Source organism: Macrobrachium nipponense, chromosome 20 (genome assembly GCF_015104395.2).
Source record: "Macrobrachium nipponense isolate FS-2020 chromosome 20, ASM1510439v2, whole genome shotgun sequence".
NCBI classification, from domain to species: Eukaryota; Metazoa; Arthropoda; class Malacostraca; order Decapoda; family Palaemonidae; genus Macrobrachium; species Macrobrachium nipponense.
Window position 1 is genome coordinate 13674238 of NC_061089.1, and position 24091 is coordinate 13698328.

The 24091-nt window shown below is 34.0% G+C and overlaps 1 protein-coding gene across 1 annotated transcript; it reads right to left on the reverse strand.

Annotated features, from left to right (window-relative positions):
- Positions 1-356: 356 nt before the first annotated feature.
- Positions 357-22620, reverse strand: LOC135219749 (uncharacterized). The gene is made up of 14 exons (XM_064256790.1): positions 22582-22620; positions 20128-20709; positions 19176-19231; positions 18860-18983; positions 18383-18514; positions 18074-18192; positions 16002-16125; positions 14891-14927; positions 5572-5750; positions 3070-3125; positions 2675-2804; positions 2243-2374; positions 1798-1901; positions 357-369 (listed from the first exon to the last, which is right to left on the reverse strand). The coding sequence occupies exons 1-14, from the start codon at positions 22618-22620 to the stop codon at positions 357-359; spliced, it is 1827 nt and encodes a 608-aa protein (XP_064112860.1).
- Between the last annotated feature and the right edge of the window lie 1471 nt (positions 22621-24091).

Genomic DNA, 24091 nt, shown 5'->3' on the forward strand with positions numbered 1-24091 from the left:
AATTAACTATTTCCAAAATATTGCTGAAGGGAGCATAGTCTCCCCCGAATAACATTTCCAAACCTTCTTCTGCCCCACCTTCCCCCCCCCCCCCCCCTCTCCTTTCTACCTTGCCTCACTCGTACTCTCCACGATACCTCTCTCCTCGGTGTTGGAGGACTTGGGCGTCATCCTGCCACCTATTCTTGTACATAAATTATTTGTTCCGGATAGGCTTTTATAGACTGATTTGTACATACCCTGAATTTGTATCAAATTCCTTACATGACACCTTATTATTTTGTATTACCTTTAAGTATAATTAATTCTAAGTCATAGGTTAAGTCTTAGGATAATTAGTAATAATAAGTTTAAGCTTAACTATTGTTACTAAAATATTTTTGCAGTGAGTAAACTTATATTTAAATGAATCTCAGTTTTCATTACTGATCTGAAGTTTACTTATTATTCAGTAGGCTTGGATAGTATTCTCTGGTAAATTTTCACCGGCGAACACAGGTCGACCCAGAAAAGGGATTTTGAAGAAGGAAAAATCTATTTCTGAGGAGAAACCTGTGTCGCCCGGTGAACCCGACCCCCCTGGTAGTCTTCCCTTCCCTACACCTATCCAAGCCATAAAAGATATCTAAAACATCAAGGATTGCAGATGTCGCTCGAGTCGGGTATTAACAGTAGTAGTACGGGGGCGAAGTAGGTGTGACCATTGACTCGGCTCACCCCATATGGGGGTTTTTTGAGAGGGAAAACTCTAAATGGCAGGAGACCTGTGAATAGTGGCTTTCATACGCCCTGAACTTTATACCCGACGCCCTTTGGGTGCACGCGCGAGGGTAGTAACCTCTGCATACCAATGCTAGCTTTTTTCTCTGGTATATTTAGAAACTATTTATACTAGAAAAGTGGATAGCAGGATCCTTTTCACCGGGCGACACAGGTCTCTCCCCAGAAATAGATTTTTCCTTCGTCAAAATCCCTTAATTATCCATACTGCATACTTTCCCCGGTAGATAAAGCCTTTTGATAAAATATTATGATAAAATTTAAACCTTCAAAAAAATTTGTCAATCAAGCTAGGATTATTAACACTTAAAATATATGTATTACATATATTTCAAATTATAATTTTGGGAATTGGTTTACTAATTAGCCTGCATTTAATGACATAAACAAAAATCTTTCACTATCTAAAAAAAATAAAAGTACAACTTCATTACTCACGCAATCTATTATTTCTTCAATATCCTTAACGTCAGTTATGTTTATATATTTCCGTTCAAATGGCTGAACACCGGATAACATTTGAATGTGTTCAGTTAATGAAGATGCACTTGTGTTCATATCTAAATCAGGAACACTGAAAGGAAAAATGATAAAACTTGAACAGTGAAATTATTGTATGTATATTTATTATATAATGTATTGATATCTGCTGGCAAATTAAGATTAAAACTGTGTGTAAGGCTTATTATATATAAAATGAGCTTAATTTGTATAATAACTGTTCTAAAGTTTCTCACACATAAATTAGTATGAATCAGGCATCTAAATCTAGTAAAAACTTCACTTCTCTGTTAATTTCTGAAAAACTTGAAAATACTAAGTACTACTGGTAGACCTATACTTCTTTCAATATTCATAGACCACATGAAATATTTAGGGAAGTGCTATTCCCAAAGAAAGACAATACAAAATTTACCTTATACATATCTCAACATTTTTCTAGAATTTTGTAATATATATTCTCTTCCATTATTCATGACAATCTTTTGAGTAAATTCTATTATAAAAAAATCTTACCTTTCATTGACTCTCTGGATTATCTCAGGCCATGAGTAGTTACCGAAACAGTCTACACTTCCATTGTGGCATCCTTCATTAATTACAACTGTATCTTGCATAATCTTTTAAAAACCAAGAAAATGGACATATCAATTTTGTTAAACAGACTAAGCATGGTTTTAATAGAAACTAAACAAATTCTTACGGCAAAACCAATGGCAAATCCATAAAATACTGGAGGTAAAACAGATCATAGCTTTCAAGCACTCTAAGAGCACTAGGATGAGGCAAGTAAGGCATCTGTGCATTGCTGAACATCTCTGTGTTATGATCAAAAGTTCTGACTTGTAAACGCCTACTCAAGTGAATTCTTTAAATAGATTTGGCAGTACCTACTGTATTCTTTTCCTGGCGCCACAACAATCCTAGATTTTAAAAGGCTATAAAGAATTAAAATTTCTACCTGAATGATCGGGTTGCTGGGTTTTGGAGGATATATGAAGAGTAAAATCATCATATCTTCTTCACCATTTTGGGATGCTGATGGAAGCACAACCATTAAACTTAATCCCATGTGGATATCCGGACTATAACTCTGAAATGATATGCCAGAAAAAATCATGAGAAGTGAAGTTTGAAACTTCTATAAAAAGATTGTAAAATATTAAAACACGATACAATATTTAGAACTACAGAACATATAAAAGCACAAATCTTATGATATTTAATAGATCAAGGTTTCTAATAGAATTTCCAGTGTTTTTTTTTTTACATCAAATACTGAAATGGTAAATTCAAACATTATTCAGCTCCTCATGAAGACATTGTATACTGACACTATAACAATTAAATACTAAATTTTCTCAGTTATTTCACAAAATTAAGAAAACATTACCTTATTGGGGGCTACTTCAAATGTACCAGAACTACTTGTATAATACCAAAATGAATCATCATTCAAGGCAGAAATATTTTGGGTAATTATAGTTTCAGCCACAGCAAATCCATTCTCACTCTCTTGTAACCTGTTCATTAACAAATATGAATTATCTTCAATATACTACAGCTGAACTGCAATAAATAACTACTGATACATATAATAAGATATTCAAAATGTGAAATTGTAATAGTACTGTATTGCATATGAGGTTTTAGGTAAAACAATTTAACATTAATATGTTTCTGAAACATAAACATCAATTAATTTATTACAGGATAGCTAAGTTATTATAGGCTTTATCAATCTCAATATTACAATGAAAGTGCATCAGAATCTCAGATCTACTCCACCTATTTAAAACCCTGCTGAGATCATCCTCATGGAAAGTATTGTCAAGAACAACCTCCTGTAAAAGAATTTTTAAAAAAGTCAGAATATTTGAATTAAATATACAAAGGAACTAAAAAATTGCATAGGAGTATATTATTGAGATATATGTGAATACAACTTGAAAGAACTTTAACATTTCATTCAGGTATTGAAAGATATGGTAAGTCTATAGATCAGTGAAAATAATCAGCTACTGGTTGGTGAACATAGAGGCCTCTCTCTTCTGTTCTTATACATCTCTAATTTTACCTACCCATTGTATGCATACACTGATGAATGCCATTTGTATCTTATTTCATGTGCATTTTATTTTTTGTTTCTCCTGGTATATTTTTTCTAAGATTTTTTGGGAATAACATTAACATATATTTTACACTTCCGTTTTAATTAGTAATGGAACAAAATATTACTCACAAAACTTTTTTAAATAATGACAAAAACCAGTTTTTCCTCATCCATTTATTGCCATTTACTGAGGGAATTTGGTTAATTTGTACATGAGTATTGAAATGAAGATATCTTCTTTTAAGCAGGGGTACAGACTTTCTCTGATAAAAATAGTATTTAGTAATAATATATTTAGATACTACTTTATAAGTAAAAATCTTAAATATACTGTACAGTACATATCTATGTTTTTATATGGTTACCAATTGACATGAATAAGTTTATGAAACAATCCATCTACAGCTACTAGAATAGTGTTTATTGCTGGACATGACCATTATTATCTGATGTTTCTCACTCTCATAATACTTCAAAAAAATATTTTGGCATCTGATGATACAGAATTTGTAAGAAGGAATATCTTCAAGGTTGACATATCAAAAGCTATAACAGAACCTATAACCAGGCCATCGAAGTATGTTAGGAACCTAAGAATTATTGTTGACAGCTGTTTGGCTGTGGCCTTTACTCTTGTTACACCTAGGCATACTTAGGTGTACATACACAATCTCTTGCCAATCATTTACCTTTTGATTTTTTTTTTATTGTCAACTAGCTGACCAACCCGGCGCTGCCTGGGAAAACTGATTGACAACGATAACCTCTCTCTCCTCCTGAACCCCCTCTACTCTTTCTCTCTCACTTCCTCTCCTCTAACTCTCTCTCTCTCCCTTTCCTGTTAAGATAATTGCTTCAGTTACATTGTCCAGCATTTTTGACATTTCATATTTCACCAATTAGGGTTGAACTTGGACTTGAAGGGTATTGGGAGTGTTTCTATTCATCCCAACAACCTCAAAAACTTCTCAATCCTCCTTCCTTTCAGGGTCTGAACTTAAGACTTAAAGGACATCGGGAGTGTCACTATTCATCTCAGTGACCTTGTAAACTATGAACTGAATCCAATATTTGTTGTTTTCAGTTATTTTTACGCCATCCCATTCTGACCCCTTATCACCCTCCCTTTTCTATTAGGGCTGAACTTGGACTTGAAAGCCACTGGGAATGTTATTATTCATCTCAGCAATCTCAAAAACTAAGGATTAGACATGAATATCTGGTTATTTTTACATGTCACCCCTCCCCACTCCCCCCTTCCTATCGGGGCTGAACTTGGACTTAAAGGGTATCAGGAACATCATTATTCATTTCAGTGGCCTTGAAAAATATAGATTAGACACCAATACCTGTCATTTTTGGTTATTTTTATATCACCTTCCCACTCCGATTTTTACACCTTGTGCATTTGTATATCTTCCTCTTTCCATTGATGTGTTTTTTCCTTAAATTGGCCGACCTCAAAGTTTACCCAGCCTGGCTCTTAAGGGCTAAAAGACCTGCATTTAGTCTCTGAATATCTACAATATTGGAAATCTTCTATTTACCAAGCCAGAAAAGTCCAGAAGTTGGGGATAATATGAGCTATTAGTACTACTTCAAAGTGTCACATACAATAATATACTTCAATCCCACAGGGTGGTTGTACAAGGGTATAAGTGGAAAACATGGCAAATATACCTAATAAAAACCATTAAGCTATGAGGTGATATTCACACAATTTCAACTCACAGATTAACAGTGTTCTCTAAGGAATATAATCTGAGATGATTACCAAAGTGTAGACAGTTGGTATCAAACAAGAGTGAGCACAGAAATGACAGGACAATTCATAATGTAACATCAATACTACTGTAATGATGCACTAATGCAGACAGGTAGCATATTACCTAATCCCATATGAAATTCCTGGGCAAGATTTTAATAAACATGAGTGGTATAAGAAATGCCAACTGAACTAACTGCTCCTTCTTTCTCTATAAATACTGCATTTCTTCTAGTGTAGTCTTTATTTCAAAGTTTAGCATTGTCAGATCAATACCGTAATCACTCGTTTCATGCATTTGGTACACACACTCATAGAAGAAATTAATCCTTTATATTTCATTATAAGTTCTTATTACGAGTTGAAGGACTTTCTACATTTCCAATACAAACCAGAACAGTGAAGATATTACCTGTGCCAAATTATCCAGTGTTGAATTGCAGTCTTCATCAGCTAACTGCATAATTTCCACAACTACATCAATGCACCTAGGGTCATCTGGTGAGGTGCATTCAAATGGCAGTGCTGGCACTGGTTCAGTTGTTGTTGTCTCTGTTGCCTCTGTAGATGTCTCCATCATTGAAGAGGAACCTAATTTTGCAAATTAAAAGAACATTTTGATACCCACTGTTCAAGTTCATGAAGATATATAGGTCCTTAACATGACATTGAAGTTTATGCATTGCAAGTCTTAATTTTCTAGTAAAAAGGTAAAGGTGATGTAGCCTAAAGTGTAGCCACTGAGGTTGATTGTAAAATTGGTGTAGCTACTGAAGTTCCCAAGAAAATTTTCACGTTGATACATCTCATGTTGTAATAATAAGGTACATCTACATTATTACCTCTCCTGCAGCCTCTAAGATTAATGTTAAAAGTGGTACAGTGGCTTTTTCTCACTATCCAAACACATGTTTAAGGGTAGGCTCCACTTTGGAGGGGTGCCGATCGTAAGAGATCGTAAAAATATTTGCCAAAAATACACTAATCAAGACAGGCTAATGAATTTATCAGGCATTATTTGCACTATAATAACGCATATTCTCTGTGAGTTTTATCATCCTACAGGGAAAATAAATGATTTTATAAAAAAAATGTGAAATTCAGGGCCCCTTGTATTGAAGGTTATTTGATGATCGGTGAGAAACTACAGTCTTGAATAGAAATTCGGTCTGACAGAATGTTTGTATATCCCCCTAGAACATGCACATAAAGTATTATCAAAATAGAACAGTAAGTAAGCACGTAATAACAAAAAAAAGAGCAACAACTTCAGGTAAGTTCAGCGAAAGCCCCGCCGAAAAATAAGGCTATAGCTAGGAAGAAATATTCAGAAAAAATTAAAACCTCGATTTGGGGACAAAACCTTCGGAGAGATTGTAGTTATTATGTCACTTGATAGCCTAAAACATCTAAAAATTATATTATGTAGGACAATCAAAGAAATACCCCCCCCCCACCCCCTTCCCGAAAAAACCAAACCAGAGAAAAAGCGAAAAAGCGATTTTTTCTGAGGACAAGAAACTTGAAAAATTTGTTTAGATACCCCTAAAATGGTTTTCAGAGATGAAACTACTCGTAGAAAACGTAGAAAAGACATCGACCAATTTAGAGGGATACTATAATATTTGTTTTTATATTTGCGATTTCCATATTTATCGGCTGCGCTTTCGCTTCAGTTGTTGCTCTCTTTTTTGTTGTTGTTACGTGCTTATTTACTGTTATATTTTGATAATGATTTATGTGCATGTTCCAAGGGAATATACCAACATTCTGTCAGACCGAATTTCTATTCAAGGCTGTAGTTTCTCACCGATCACCAAATGACCTTCAGTACATTTTTTTTCTTAAAATCATTTTTTTTTCTTAAAATCATTTATTTTCCCTGTAGGATGATAAAACTCACAGAGAATATGCGTTATTATAGTGCTAATAATGCCTGATAAATTCATTAGCCTGTCTTGATTAGTGTATTTTTGGCAAATATTTTTACGATCGGCACCCTTCCAAAGTGGAGCCTACCCGAATATTGTTGTTGTTCCTGATGGCAATGGAGTCCAGCAAATTTGCACTGGTAGTATGAGATGAATTGGAACTCTGTGAAGCTCATTTTACTATTTTGATCGCAGCAGATATTGATGAATTTTGGGTACTTTTTGTTGGACACTGTGATGGGAAATACTAGATTTACTTTAATTTCAAGCACACTGCTGAAGCTGGTGAGTTCTTGTGAGTCCCAAATCGTACAGATCAAGCTGATAAAAGTTTATTTCTGACATTGTTACTTTTGCATTTCCTCCAAGATTTTATACTACAAGATTTTAAGTGAATGATCCCGCTTTTACTTAACTTATAGTAATTTCATTCTAAGACGTAGTTTTTTCAATAGCACCAATTAATTAAAACATAAACAAGAAATACATAAGTACAAACATATTTTTCAAATCAGTTATCAAGAAAATGCACTTAAGATATCAAATATACATGAAGTATCCAAAACATCAAGTATAAAAGTACACACTCTTATGTTACACTGTAGAATTAGAATAAAAATTTAACCATTGGAATTACTTACTTTTAACTGAAGATAAAGATGACAACTTTAAACGTGGGATCAAAGGCCGTAAAGACCAGCCCACTCAGTCTATGACTTTGTTTCCTTTTTATGTTAGCTGCAGCAGTCTTTCAACTGCTTATCTTTCTAGTAAGTCAGTCTCAATGGATAGATTATTTATATCATCCACAGACTATCTTTGATTGGCCTTTAAAGGTTCAGGGAAATTTGTAATTACTTTGTATACTGAAACATACAAAGAATATTAATGTGTAAATACAGTATGCAGGAAAAGCGGGCATGCAAACAGAAGCTTTCAACTGCAACATACAGAAAACATTATTATTGCAACTAAATAAAACAGTAGTGAGTCATAATAAATACTTACATCATAAATGTCTTTTCATGTTTTGTAGAAAATAAAAGACAGGATGAAGAAATTTTGAGGCAATAATTTCTTACATGAAATTTCATGTATGCAATGATTACACACACTTGACCAGAAGACAAATTCACCGATTAATTTATCCAAAACATTCTTCTGAGTTTCTACATTCCATCTTCTATTGCCAAAAGGTGGACAATGTAGCTTTCTACAGAATACACTGACACCCAAAAGATAAGATGCAGTGGAGAAGTATAAGGGAATGAAGAAATTGAATGATAGGTTTCAATGCGGTCACTGAATTGCCAATGAAAGCATCCTCATCCTTTCACAGTCATTATTTTAGTATTGAAAAAAATTTTCCTAATAGTACTGAAATACTTATTCACTAAGCATGGAAATGCTTCAAAATAGAAATTCTTTCATTTTTGTTCAGAGTCATTTCCCTGGAAACTCGAGCTTGTAATCATAAATTAATGTGGAAATGAATAAAACTAAGGATAAAATCAGTTAAGTAAGGTTAAATAAGGTGCTGTTCTGCAGAGTATCAGTTTTGCATCCATTTTTCCCTACTGAGGACAACAGCTATGGGAACAATGGGTGCACTTCAACTAGTATCCAGGTCAACACTTATGAAGGTCAATTCATACCAAGGGTATTGTAAATTAGTATGGCAGCAAATATGAAATTGGGATTTCAAAGCAAAAACTAGCTAATAGAAAAGTTTCAGGAAATGCCTATACGTATATGCATAAATGGTAAGCAACCCAACACCATGTAGCATGCAATAAACAAGTATGTAAATTACAAAGCAAGCATGTGCAACTGCTAAAGAAAAAAAGCATATTGGTCCCATGAACCAATGAACACCATGCAAAAAAACCACGCACCAACACACACACCTAAACGTCATGCATGATCAAAGCCAACGCATAGGATGTAAGAACCTTAACAAAAATATGAACAAGCTATTTTTATTTTATTTTGTGGGTTAAGTCTGAACAGGTAATACTACACTAAAAGGTGTAATAACCTCCTATAGAAAAAAAGGGGTCTGTATTTTTGACAGGGAATTAATTAGAAATTCCCTCTCAAAATGCAAGACCACAATTATCATGAATGCTAACGTTTAAGGTTCTTACTAGTATTTTGCATGAATTATACAAATAATATGATCACTCATGGCAATGAAGCCACTAGGATTTATTTTCTCTATATGATTAGAATTTTTAACTGACTAATAAAGCAGATTGTGGAAATGTTGTCAATGCTGTTCGCCATATTATGGGTTGCCAGAAAAGTACCAAGTTTTGTTTTTAAGAATAGTACAGTGATTACAGTGGTGAAGCCAGGTTTAAGTTAAACATTTGCCCAACGCTAAAGTTGTGTCAACAAATTACAGATTGCAATTTCATGAAAACATGAAAGGAAATGTCATCATTATTACAGAACTACTTTCCTCATGAAGTTAATGTGATCTATATTCAACACAAGGTTAAAGATATAAGTCAGTGTTATCATCTTCACAGTACAATGGCTAAATGGAATCCAGTAACACAATAATGGTGATGTGGCAGATTCTGTCACCGTTTTCAAAGAGGAGCTTTCTTCATCTAGTCATTGTGATTAATGAGAAACTTACATTATAAGGTATGGAGCTTTCAGTCCAAACTGTCTCTCATTGTTACAGTTTACAGTATCTGCCATTCATCAAACAGCTAACCTTCCTATACTACAAGTCAGGAATAAAGATCCCATGAATGAGTGATCTGACAATAATAACCACCCTTGTAGGTATAAAATTGATGTATTAGTATATCAATACAAATATATGCTTAAAATCTTTAATCATTACTTTTTCTTAGCATGGGTACATTTCTACTAGGATCAGCAGGAAGCCTATATGAGGCCACTAGCTCCATTGTCCAGCTCCTAAAGGATGACCACAAGAGACTACGTATATAGTCGACCCCCGCTATTCGCAGATTCACCTATTTGCACATTTTTCCTATGGACTGTATAACTATTATTCATGGAAAATTTGTATATTCGCTGTATTTTTCACCAAGAAATATTCACAAATTACTATATTATCATATAATTTTTGTAACTAAACGTATTAAAATACAGTGGCCCCCAGTATTTGCAGACTTACAGATTTCTCTCTGGACCATATCTATGCATTATTTGTGGGAAATTTGCCTATTCGCGGTATTTTTCTATGATAAATAACCAGACTAGGTATACAAATTTTTAGTGGGGTTTTCTTCAGTTTTACCTACCAAAATAGGCCATTTTCAGCGTTTTTATAGATATTCGCGGATTCTGACTATTCGCAGGGGGTGGGGTGGGGGTCTGGTACGCATCCCCGCGAATACAAGGGGACCATTGTACTCAGGTATAAGCATTTTATGGATTTTTGTGTTTTAACTATCAAAGTGGGCAGTTCTAAGCATTTTTATGGGGGTTCTAATTATTTGTGGATTTAGCTATTCACGGGGGGATCTGGTACCCATCCCCCGTTAATACAGGGGTCTACTGTATGCCAACAGTCTAAAGTATCTAAGGATTCCCATAAACCATTAACGATGAGAATAATCCATGTATATTGAAATTAAAGATTTTAATGACAAATTTAATTTTAAAAAATCCACATCTTACTTAACTCCACTGATCAGAATATCATAAGTGTAAGGAATGTTTTATTATTGGCAATATTATCAATATACATCTGAATTTTTTTTTGCTACAAAATGTATGGTGAACAATATTCATTACTTCTTCTGACGGCAAAATATCATTATACACAAATAAAAAGCATGGGCTACTTTTGGGACTGATGCTTCTCAAGAAGCAGGATCTAAAAAGAATATTACTTGACCTATCATCGTCTAAAGTTGTCCCTGATCTGTGCTCTGGCAGCGAATGCAAAGATTCATTAATACCGCTGGATGAAATTCTACCAGCATTTTGTTTTTACATGGGTATGATCGAAAGGAGATCTTTGAAACAAAGGTTTCCATTGATGGGGTTGGATATGAAGTAGCTAGTCTCTACTTTTTATGCCTTGTACAATTTTTGCCTGAATTTCCATCTGGCCTATGCTTTCTCTTCAGACCTTCCTAAACTCCCTATCTAATATTTTTTCCCCTTCCCATCACATTACCTAATCATTCAAGCTTTAAATATCCCAGTCTAATATCCAGCCTCTAAACACCTAATTTCTCAGCAACTTAATTAACACACTACTACAGTACCATCTAAATAAGTACAAGCCATTAATCTCGAATTTTGCAGTAATTATATCTTCAAAACTTGTGTAAAAGCCCATGACTGACATAAAAAAGTGCAAGCCCTCTACATACATTATCTGTTACTAGTATAGTCCTCGCATTAATTTCATCACTAAGAAGAGTTAGAACCAAGTTCACTTATCAATTGCAATATGTAAAATTTGTTGACCATAGTGACTTCAGAAGTGTCAGCCACATAATTTACAAAAGAGGTCCAGTTTTTACACTGAGAGCAATTTACCACTAAAGAATTACAATGCACATATTTCTCTAATACTTATACATAATGACTTTCAGAAAAAATTCTAAACATGACATTTCTGGTTTTCTGGGTTTTCACATTAAGAAGTTCTCATAGTTATAAAAAAAAACACTCAAAACCAGACTCCAAAATGTCAACACTTTCCAAAACCAATACTTCACAAACTAATTTCAGGCAAATATACAAACGGGATACTGTAAATGCAGTGGGGGTGTGGGGGCATCCAAAGAACTAGCTCAAATTTTCCAGAAATCCCAATGACAAAGAACATGTGATTGAAATAAATAAATCACTGCAAAGTAGTAACTTAGGCATTCAATGTGTGCACAATCAACTCAATTATCCTAATGTGAAAACCCTCTGCTCTCAATTACTAGTAAACTTTACAATTTTTTGCCGTCTGAAACAGTACTAGTACTTAAAAGTTTGGTTCTCTGGCATTAGGAATTAACTTGATGTTTTGATAAGGCAAAAGCAAGAATATAATAATTTCCAATACAGTTCATATAGTAGTGTTCATTAATATTTGGTTACATTGTATTGAGTGTCATTTTCAACATAATGTTTTCACTGTCAGGACTTAGGCTGTAATCGCACAGTGACAACATAACACAATCTGACGAAAATAGTACGTACAGTACAAGTTTTTACAAGCTCAATTCATTTTCCTAAATTCCCTTCCAATGTCCAAATACAAATAAAAATGCCTCTAATGAAATATAATGAAATTTTAAAAACAAAAGAAATTAAAAGCATGCATACTTAGGAAATACCTATTTTTAGAGAAATGTCAATGCTAGAGGCTCAAGCATAATCTAGTGATACAATTTTGTTTGTGGTCATTAAGGCAAAGTAAGAGGGTCTAATTTATGAGCATGTTAAAACTAAAAAACATTACTTCATGCGAATACCATCTTGACTGCACTCTGTATAACCTAATTAACTGCTAGTAAGTATAAGTCCAGTACAATGAGTTTTACAACAGAAAACTACGGTATTTGTTAATCTATGGAGAAATGAGCACATTATCACAATGAAAGACCTGAAATCACCTTGTGCATTCCTTGACTACTAAAGCTTTGCTGGAAAAACGACTTTTCTCAAATAAATTGACTGCACTGATTAAGTGTAAATACTATGATAATTGTATGATAACATTTTAACTGTTTATGATCTGTAAAACATTATGCTTACCTTGCATGATAAACTGTACTTAGTGACAAGCAAAGCTCCACCTTGGGGGATCTGAACCATTGAGCTGAGAGTTACCAGGCCTACATTGTATCCATTCAATCCCATAAAGCATAGAAAGAGTAGGGGCCAATTTGTATTCCATTTAGTACTGAAATCAAAGTGGGCTTAAAGCACTCATATCTGTGGTTTTACTCACTCCCTGCTCATCAATGAGTGATCAAACATAGACAGTAAAATTCTTTTTCCAAAGAATCCATGGATACAGGTGCTGTAGGCCAACTATGATATATACCAAATGCATGGAGTAGCATATCTTGTTTCACTTCTTTTACATCCTTTATGATGGTATGGTTAGTGTTGGCCTAGTATCTCACAGGTCATTTTGTTAAAATTCCCCTTGTTACATTCAATTTTGACATTATGGAAAGACAGTTCTGTATTTCATAGGAAACTTACTTACAGATACACACAAATATTGACTATGCTCTCCTATGCAGTATCTGGAATGACATGTTCTTAACCAATAGTTTGAACCTGCTAAGGTGAGATAAGTGTTACACAGCACCATGAGGCATCTTATCTATGAGGTAATGCTTCAGCTCAATACCCTATATAACCTCACTCACAGAATCATGAATAATACAAAGTTTTGGATAAGCTGTTGTTGAATAGTATAAAGCCATTAAAGAAAATCCACAGCACACCTGAACTGAATTCAGACAGTTTCTGAAAAAAAAAGACCAAAGAATTCAAAATATTTTCAGATTATAAAGTGCTTACTAGAGAAGTTTATTCCAGAATTAATCAAGGTGCTAAGATAAAGAAATGGTCCCCTAAAGAAAATGGGCTATGAAGAATTGAAGGGACTCTGCTTTCCCTGATGTCCTTCCACATTGCCCTGTCAGAGACGATAGTCTATGAGATCTGAATCAAGGCACCCCACCCTGAGACAGCTTTCTTACACCAAGTACTACTATATCTGGGATCTAGATATCAAAGTAACATTCTTGCACATTCTAGGGTCTTGGAGCTAAAATCATTACTCAACTATCTTGGAATATCATCCTATAACTTCAGTGGTGAATTCTCAAATATCCAAACAAGAAACCAAGACACTAATCCTCTGATCCTCTGTACATATCTGTTTTTTTTATGTACAGGATAGTAGCTAGAGCTACATTCCCTCTAGAAGCTATACCATATAGAAATTTTGATATACAGAACACTAAGAATTCTACACACTTCCTTTGTATAATTGTACTGTGAAGAGATATTTATACCGGTTATAATAATAAAATAATGCTTAATAATTTGTATAGAAGTTAACAGTATGCATTTCAATTCATGAGGAAATGAAACCATATGAACAGCATCTAAAAAGCAGTACCAAGACTAAAACAATCCGCATAAGGATATCACCAAATATTCTTGACAGTTGCTGAAAATTATAGAAAAATATTATGCATAGTACAGCACTTCCAGTGACATAAGAAAAAAACTATAGTTAAAGCATTACAAAATGAAGTGCAGTATAATTTTTCTTAAATTTTTCTTAGCGAGTAATTTATGACTTCAAGTAAAGTTAAACAGTGGCAAGTTAATAATCCACTAGAGAAACAAAAACTTGAGATAATTTGTATTCTAAGATGAGAAATTGAGTTCTTGTTACTGGACCAAAGTAGAATTACAAAAAATACAGATTTACCTTAAAATTAATTGTTAAACTCTGAAAGAATGTAAAAGATTAAGTTATATAACATTCACTGTAAATGAAGCTCTACTGTCAGTTAATAAATCCTTTATATGATCATATTTATTAGTTAATCAAGTATGCACACATATATTTACAATTAACTCAGTGAACCTCTATTTTCAATGGCCGGGTTTTCATGTATGTAAGATTAATCTTAGTGATAATATTTTACAACAAATAATTATCATAAGACAATCATTACATACTTTTTCACCTATATTTCCTTAAACTAATTTTCTATTTCATAATGGTTAAATCAGCAAGAAAAAAATACAGGCAAGAAAGAAACATACTTCCTGTTGTTGACGTTGGTGTGGTTGTGGGGACCTCCTGTTAAAGAAATGATTTCATTCTAAGTACTAATCCTTTCAGTGCTTCTCTTGTCGGCAGCATTCCAACCAGCCATCCCTCGGGCTGGTCGGAATACACTAGCATATACTTGAAAAATCTTAGCCTACAAGGTTTTGTGGATGGTGTACGAGGGATTTGGAGGCCTTGTGTGGTTCTCTGGACTGCCCAACCAACAAAGATAGTCATTTTTCCAGTGTGATGGCCCCTTTCTAGCACAGCACACTAACTGCGGGCATCAGTACCTACAGTTGCTCAGACAAGTCAGCTATCAATTACTTTAATTTATACAAGCCTTATTTTCCTTTACAAATGAATATTTTATTTTTTATTCCATACTCCAAGAAAACTGAAATAAGTAAAATCTCAAATCTGGTTTGGCCTTCTATTAGAAGTTTTCAATAAACTTACTTGTTTTGGGAGACAACAAACTTTAGTTTGGAAATACAAAAATGATAAAACTCTGGGAATACTAGAGGAAGAAAATGAGTTACTATTGCAAAAGGAGATATTGAAAAGATGAAAATAATTAAAACTGAACACTCGGTGTAACTAATAAAATGCAACCAATTTAAATAACAAAGAAAGACCACAAAAATCATCCAATCAACCGTGATTTTTCAAAAGAAATATAAAGCTCTATTCTTAAAAAAGAAATTTCATAGGAACAAAAGTGAGTAGAAAGAAATAATTAGTGTATACCTAGTAAAGTACTAAGCAACAAATGCATTTATTCAAGATTTATAGGCAAATTCAAAAAAATTTGCAAAAAGCAACAGCAAAGGCTAAGTGCTCAAAAGTTTAGAGTTTCTCTTTCTTACAGGCTATAAAATCTAAGATTAATTTAGGTACCTTTATCCAAAACTGCAATTCCCAATTAGACCACTCAATACTCTTCAGTAATTAATGGAAAGAAAATTTTTTTTACTTCTCATTTGTGTAAAATAAGGCAAGGTTTTCTGTTCAATACAGTATATAAATAGAAAATCTAATTTGAAAACAAATATCACTGCCTCCCTCATTCTGTGGAACAAATAAACTGAAAGCAATAATTACACAAGGCTCTTCGATATCCAATTCCAAAGAAAAGTTTCTAGTGTCCCTGACAAATTCAGGAACAGCGGCTAACATCTGCATGTAGTCAGTAAGAGAAGATGTGTCCAATTCCTCCTCCTCAGACCTGAAAGTAAAATGGATAAATTTAACAATGCAAAATATTCTTAAGATTACGTAAATAAATATCTATTTTTCAAAAACAAAAAGCTCAACACTTGACGAGTACCAACAAGTCTTTGAAATTTTATTCTTTTTAACTCTTTGCCAAATAGAACAGTAAACTGCTTGATGCTTATAGGCTGACTCAAGTTCACAAGCAATGGAAACAGAAAAATACAGTACATCTATGAAAAATAAGTTTTTTTAAAAAATAAATTTTGCTTAGCCTATTCAATGCCTGAGTCAGTGTTCAGGAGCATTTCTTTCTTTACTTAATAAGGTATAAAAAAAATGTAATTACTGGGCAAAACTGAAAATGTTTAACATTTTGGCAAAGTTTTTAATGGGATTTGATTCCAAGGTGATATGCATTGTTGGCTGAAAACTGAATTACGTAATGTGAATTATTTGCCCAAAGTCTGTTATGAAATTTTTTTAACAAAGGCAAATGACTTAGAATAATGTTGTTCTACGTTGTCTGTAAAAGTATGTCCTTTCAAAATATTAAGTATCATATACCTTTTTGCTGTCAAAAAAGTATGTATTAATATCAAAATGGTATGTAATATGTACGTATGTAGTTACTTATCTATGTTCAAATTATTCAAGAATATGTACTATAGTTTTCTAATCACGTATTACTGGGATAACCGTATGTCTTATTTTTCTTTGATCTGGTCTTGGTTAGGGAGATTATATTACATGGTGTCACCCCAAGTTATGGCAGCACCGACTTACAGCGTCCCCGTCTTACAGCGTTTTTTCAAATATACATTTATCAAGAATAGATATCTAGTTATGCGCTTACAACAAAAATAGGTATCTAGTACGGTGCTGTAATCAAGTTACGGTACAGTAAGAGCCATTAAAGTGCCATTAAAGGCACCTATTACAATGAGCACCGACTTATGGCGGAAATCAACTCAAGGGGCGCAGCTGGAAAGGAACCCCTGCCGTAAATCAGGGACTGTCTGAGTACTTCTTCTCAAGTACTACTACCAGAGTAATCTTGATTTTACAATTTTTTCATCACTATGCATAGACAGAAATACTGGACTACAATTTGATGGTTCTTATGAACCTCTGAAACAGGTGTTTCTATCATATGTCCTCTACATCAAAGACGCCTTTACCTTTAGTTGGCAATTGGAAAGTCTGTCCTTTGCAGCTGCCTTTGTAACAAAGGTACTAAAGCTAAAGCTAAGTAGCCAGAACTCCATACACGGTTTAGTACTACATACTACAGTAAAATGTCTGATGTGACTGGATAAGAAAGGAATAACAGTTGGACAAGAAGAAAAAAAGCCCATGCTAATTTAATTATGACTCAGAGCTAGGTTGTTGTTTCTCCAAAGGCCCAGCCAACAATAAGGGGGAAGGATTCTTCGGAAAATAAGGCACAAAACCTAAGAATTGTATAAATAAAACATAATGTGCTATACATTCATATTTCATGGTTGATGTTACGAACAGCCCTTGACTACGCAGTTATAACAATCTGATTTACAAACGACCAGCTTTCTTTACAGGTAACATGCGAGCAGGAATGACACTATCAAACCATTTTACTTTAAAAGAAATCCACATCTTTTGTCGTGAAACTCAAAGTGTGGAAAATATTGTCAAAAGACTGTCTGGAGAATTCAGAATATTCTTTCAAACAACATGAAACCACAATGAAACAGCGTACTCTATATATTTGCTTTTCTATACAAAGTAGAAACAAAATGCATTCTGATCTGTATATTTTACTGTTATGGAGCAGCTTCAAGAAATGTGGGGGAAAAGGGAACATAAAAGCAGAAGGGATGCCTAACTTGGAGTTATTATTATTATCATTATTAATAGGGCTTAGTTTTTCCAGACCTCTGAGTCTCAAGTAAATCCTAACTTGGAGGCTATTATGTACTTACACATATGACAGGTGCTGGAAAATTCTGTCAGTGATCTGATCATTGCTAAATGTCTCGTTGGTGGACGAACTATTATTATCACAGCCACATTCTTCATGGTGTAAAACAAGCTGTCTGATCTGTGTAAATAATACATCACAGATTTCAAAAGTATGAATTTGGCTATACTGTACAGAAAATATTTATCAACACTAATGCAAAAAGGTTTTATTTCATACAACTCTAATAAAGTTATTGTAATCTCTATTACAAGAATATTTCTAATTCCACAGATATTAGAGAGAGAAATTAAAATGTTTTGCAACCTACCTGCACAATGGGATTGGCAACTTTAAGTGCTTGGCCACGAACCATAATGAGGAAAGTAAGAGTGCCTTCCTCATCCAAAAATGGGAGGACAATGGTTAAACCATGCCCTATGTGGACATCATTAATGAATGTCTGCAAGAAAAAAAAAGTGCATAGCTTTGTGAGGCTGCGGGAAATTAATGGTATGGTATGTAAGATATGAAATTAATTAAACCTTTTATATGAACAATATCTGTGAAAGTTGAGTTCAGGGAAATTAAAATAACAGAGTAACAGTGATATATAATCAATGATATAATATAAAAAATATTTGTTATTCAAAATGGTCTGATTCTATCCATAAATAAGGCCAAAGTGCTTAATTGCTGTTAGTGAGGTAGTTAATATCATGGGTAACAAAACACTAAGAACCTCTGCAATATTTACAAATGAGATGACAAAGTTACCTAAAAACCATCACCATAAAATATACATTACCCCATTTTCATAAAGGACAATATCATGAGCCACCATCTGAAACCACGATGAATTTGTCGTGGAGGACATATTTTGAGAGAGAACAGCCTCTATCACAGAGAAACCTCTTTCACCTTGCTTCAACCTACACAAATGAAACAGGCATGGTCTAAGTATAAAGCCAATGATTGAAACAAGAATAATATTTACGGAATGTTTATATAATTTAAAGAACTCAGTCTCTGTCTCAAATTCTCACTGATATTAAAGTACATAACTTTCATTTATAACAAATGGCATTAATCTCAATACATTTAATAACAGTTTTAACACTAACTGTTGCATAGCACCAGCCAAGTCGTCATCAGTAAAGGTATTGTTAATGACCACCATCTGAAATAGGAAATAATTTGTTACAACCTAAAGCAAAAAATGGGTGACATGCAACTGAAGACTGGTGCAAAGCATTTATAATTCTTCAAAGATTATCAAAAGTAAGCACTACTAATAAGTTTAAATGACATGAGTTAAACTACTAATGTTAACATGATTATCGGCTTCACATGCAAGAACAGTTCTTGAATCCTACGCACTCTTAAATGAATAAGAAAATATTTCAATAATTAACGAATTTAAATATGGATACATAAAGCTCTTGTCTTCCTTAACTACCTTCCGACTGTTGAACCCTTATTGTTTAATCATTTGAAACTTAATCATTCCTCAGCATTCTTAAACACGTAATCTAACTATAACTTATTTTATAACAACAGGAGAGTTCACAAGGCAAGATTAACTGTGAGCCTTCTTCCTTGTCTCAATGACCGGCTCATATTCTTCAAGGGATTTTGAAATCATTAGTCTTACAGGAGAATTACATATCAAAATATTCAGTCATGATATGTATAGTACGCAGGTCACATGTTTTCCTATTATAGTAATTATGTAAGTAATACATACATATTAATTACAGGGTATTAATACTTTAATTTGCAAACTAGTAAATTTACTTAACATAGAAAAAGTCCACGACAATGTACTGCACTGGAACTTAAATTCAACAAAACTTTTAAAAAGTTTCAAATAAACACAAATCATACTTGAAGATACATAATCACAATTATGTAATCTTAAATGATGTATATTAGATCAAGGTGGACAAATACATATTCAGCTATGCCTCAGCCTTAATCTATCGCCTCAGCTGATACTAAAAAGAAAGACAATCCTAAGAAAGGATAACTAAGTATTTAGAATATTTGCTTTCAAAACAAACCAAGTCTCCATACCTGATTGAAGCTCTGATCATCTGAGAATGAATCGTCAGAGCTGCCATCTTGATCCACATTAGCATTGATCTGAACAATGACATCTGGTGGAGGTGTGGATTTGAGTGCTGGAAGTTCTGGAGCTTTTGTTGTTGATAGAGTAGTAGCAGGTGTTCCAGTAGATGCTGTTGGAGTAGCAGTAGATGGCTTGGGTGATGTTGTAGAAGTAGCTGTAGTTGTCTCAGTTGACACTGTGGAAGTAGCAGTAGATGGCTTGGGTGACGTTGTAGAAGTAGCAGTAGATGTCTCAGTTGACACTGTGGAAGTAGTGGTGGATGTACTGGTAGATTTCCCAGTTGATGCTGTAGAAGTACTGGTAGATGTCCCAGTTGATGTTGTAGAAGTACTGGTAGATGTCCCAGTTGATGTTGTGGAAGTACTGGTAGATGTCCCAGTTAATGTTGTAGAAGTACTGGTAGATGTCCCAGTTGATGCTGTGGAAGTACTGGTAGATGTCTCAGTTGATGCTGTAGATGTAGCAGATGATGTTGAAATTTCTGTTGTTGTTGATGTTGTCTCCAGAGTAGTAGTAGTAGGTTCATCCTTGAATATTGAGGATATCAATTAGAAAACAAAACATTTTATGACTTAAAAGATCATTCTCACTTTGATAGGAAAAAAACGTATATGAGCTGCTGTAGAATGCACACACATCAACTAGAGAGGGACATTTAAAAATCAAAGGAAAGGCATATTATACCTACATATGTTCTGACTCACTTTATGTAATTATTATCATTATAAATAAGTTTAACCAGACCAGTGAGCAAATTTACTTAGCTATCACAGAAATAGCCCAAAGGATCAGGGTTCATTAAAAATGATGGAGACAGTTAACTTAAGGGTAAAGTTCCCTAATCATTCTGCTTTTCTCCTAATCAGTACAGTATACTTACAGTATACTGACAAAAATACACTAGTTCAAAACTATTTGACAAACTTCAGCATTATTCTTTAATATTACAGAGTTCAATATGCTTCTGTTGTTTCAAAAATACAAACTTATTATTTCTGCTTATGTTCCACTACTCACAGTGGACCAGGGTTATCTGAAAATAAGGCCATACACTAAAGAATTACACCTTGAGGCTTCTTTCTACTGGATGCCCATAACATATTTTTGGTTGGTTATCTCGTTTTTGGCAAGCACTGAACACCATTGGAGAAATTAGCAAGGATATTAGGTAAGAATTCCCAGTACAAGAGAAAGTTTGTATTTTAGGGGCACTGATATTGTTTAAAACTTTAAATACCCCTGAAATGTGAAAACCTCTTAATTTTCTTGAACTCTATGAGAGGGGATTGGTGACAAGAGAAACGGGAACCTGGAGCTGTTGGGTACAGCAGGAGTATCCTGTGTACTGCAAGCCTGAATATTGAGATCAAAATGTGAAAATTAAATAACCAGTGAAACTAGATACTGGGTCAGAACTGACTTAAGAGGGGACTTACAGGCTTTTAGTAGGCTATTGTAGCCCAAATGGGATCAATAAAACAGTTACCAGGTAATGAGGAACTTGATACAGATCTCCCACATTAAAAATTAATGTGCTATTATAGCTTCATCTTCATCCTGACCTCACTGTACTGGATGAAGAATATTGTCATAACAATTGTTTGGTATGATGATATAACAGTTGACTGATATTTTTACCAATGAGCAGAGAAAAACTAATTAGTGAATAAGATTGATAATGTCTTGGCTGCCCAAGCTTTTCTTGTTAATCGACTGGTTCTCCATCAGTTTTCTCTCTCTTACTACCAGGTTTGAACCACGAAGTAAGTCATTGTTCTAAATGAAATCTAAGATAAGTCTGGAAGGTGAGGTTAAGTAAGAATAGTAACTGAAATATATCAGAGAGAAGGGATAAGCTGTGTACGTATATTAATATGTACGTACTGAATATCTAAAAATCTACTACATAGCTTGCACCACCTAATATCATTATGTACTTCACTTACTGTTACCACATATTTTGTAAAAACAAAGGAAAGAACCTTCCCACCTGCCAAAGCTATTAGAAATCCTAAATATAAAGGATCAGTGTTTAAAGAGATTGGTAGAATCTCATGAAGGCAAGACACCAGATACAGCAATTGTTAGTGCCTGTATATTACTAGGAAAATATAACTTTTAATTCAGATAAACCCTTATCGGTTATATGCAATAGGTTGTACTTGTAAGAATTCATCAGTCTCATAAGCATTCAACACCAAACTATGGCACTAACCTAAGTCTATGTGATCTGTCTAAACATGCTTGACACTACTGTTTTGAAACATCTGTTCTGCGGTCTTAGTAAAAACTGGCCTATTACATAAAAATATACTTCATTGATTACTTTGCATGGTCAAAGTTTACTGTAGGGACGTAAATGTCACTCAGACTACCCCTAACCCTCCTTGCCAACCTACCTTTACTGGGTCAATATGAAAAACTAATGCTATCTGCATAGTACGATTAATGGTTAGAATATCTGGTTCTTCTATTAGCCTAGGGCTGCAGCATTCTATGGCTTTTTTTTCTAACCATCCCAGCAACAGTTGATATGCATGATTTTAAGGTCCATGGACTGGGCTAAAGAAAAAGTTATCACTGGTTACTATTCTTCCTTTGAAGCCTTTTAGGCCTATATGTTGCAACACCACATTTTTCCCTTGTTAACGTTCCATTCATTCATCTTTAGAACCTGTGTAGGTTATACTTCCGCAATAGGCCGATATACATCATTAACTGTCCATGTGGATCTCCTTGAAGTTTAAAGGCTAAACAACTGCTAGAATATATATATAAAATGCCTTTACTTCATCTATGCTAATGATGATTCCTGCTAGAGTAGTAGCTTCTTTGAGGTAATGAACAATTCAAATGCAAAAATGTAATGATACCTACTACCTACCTACTCTAGGCTATAATAGGGTAAAATATCACTGACTACCAACCCTTATCACGCTGGATGGGTCTTATTCACTCGATATTTAATTGGTGATACAAGAATACAATTACAACTCTAAGCATACCATTCAAAAGATTGAAGTTTCGTCAACATAATGTGATATATGAAAGCTCCATACGAACTAAAATAAGCATGTGACGCTCTTCGTAAAATATGTTTTCAAGGCTGTTTTGAAATCCAATATGGCGGCTACCATGTGGATGGCAGGGCCTGGTCAGTGATGGACACCATCTTTCCCAGCCTTCCCAGCACTCATTTGAACAATATTAGCATATATATGTAACGTTTATTGATCTTACTCAAGATTGCAGTGGTAATCAGCACAATAAAACAACATTTTGTTACCTATATTAGTGAAAGTATGAAACTTGTTATTCCCGTGGTCATGGTTTGAACTGAATTCATTTTTACCTTGTAATCGGTGATTTTTATCCTTACTGCCATCACAACTGAAACTCCACAGTGATTATTTGATTGTTATTATACACATTTTGGTCTCAATTCACTCCACATTGCACTTTAAACAAGTTGCTGTTCCTGGTTCTTAAGCGCGCGTGCCACAAACACAGTTACGAACAGCAGACGACGACACTGCAAAGTTTTATTCCCTAAATTGTTTACTTTACTCATTATTTAGTTCAACTTTACTTTGTTATTTAAAAATTTTGATTTAATTCATTTATATTATCCATTTTTTGCAACCAAATTACCCCAAAAAATTACAGATATTTCTAAAGTAGATACAATCCAATGTTTCTAACCTTGTCATACATCTGGCTGCCGAAAACCATAGAGGAACAGACTACGGATTTAAGTCTATATTAGTATTTTTATTTTTTTAAATAACTGTAAGCCAGAAATAAATGTAACCTTTAATGTTTGCATGCTAAGAATGGCAAAATCATCGTTGCCACATTAATGGAGCTTAACACATACGCCGATGCATTATTATAAACTGTTTCCATGAA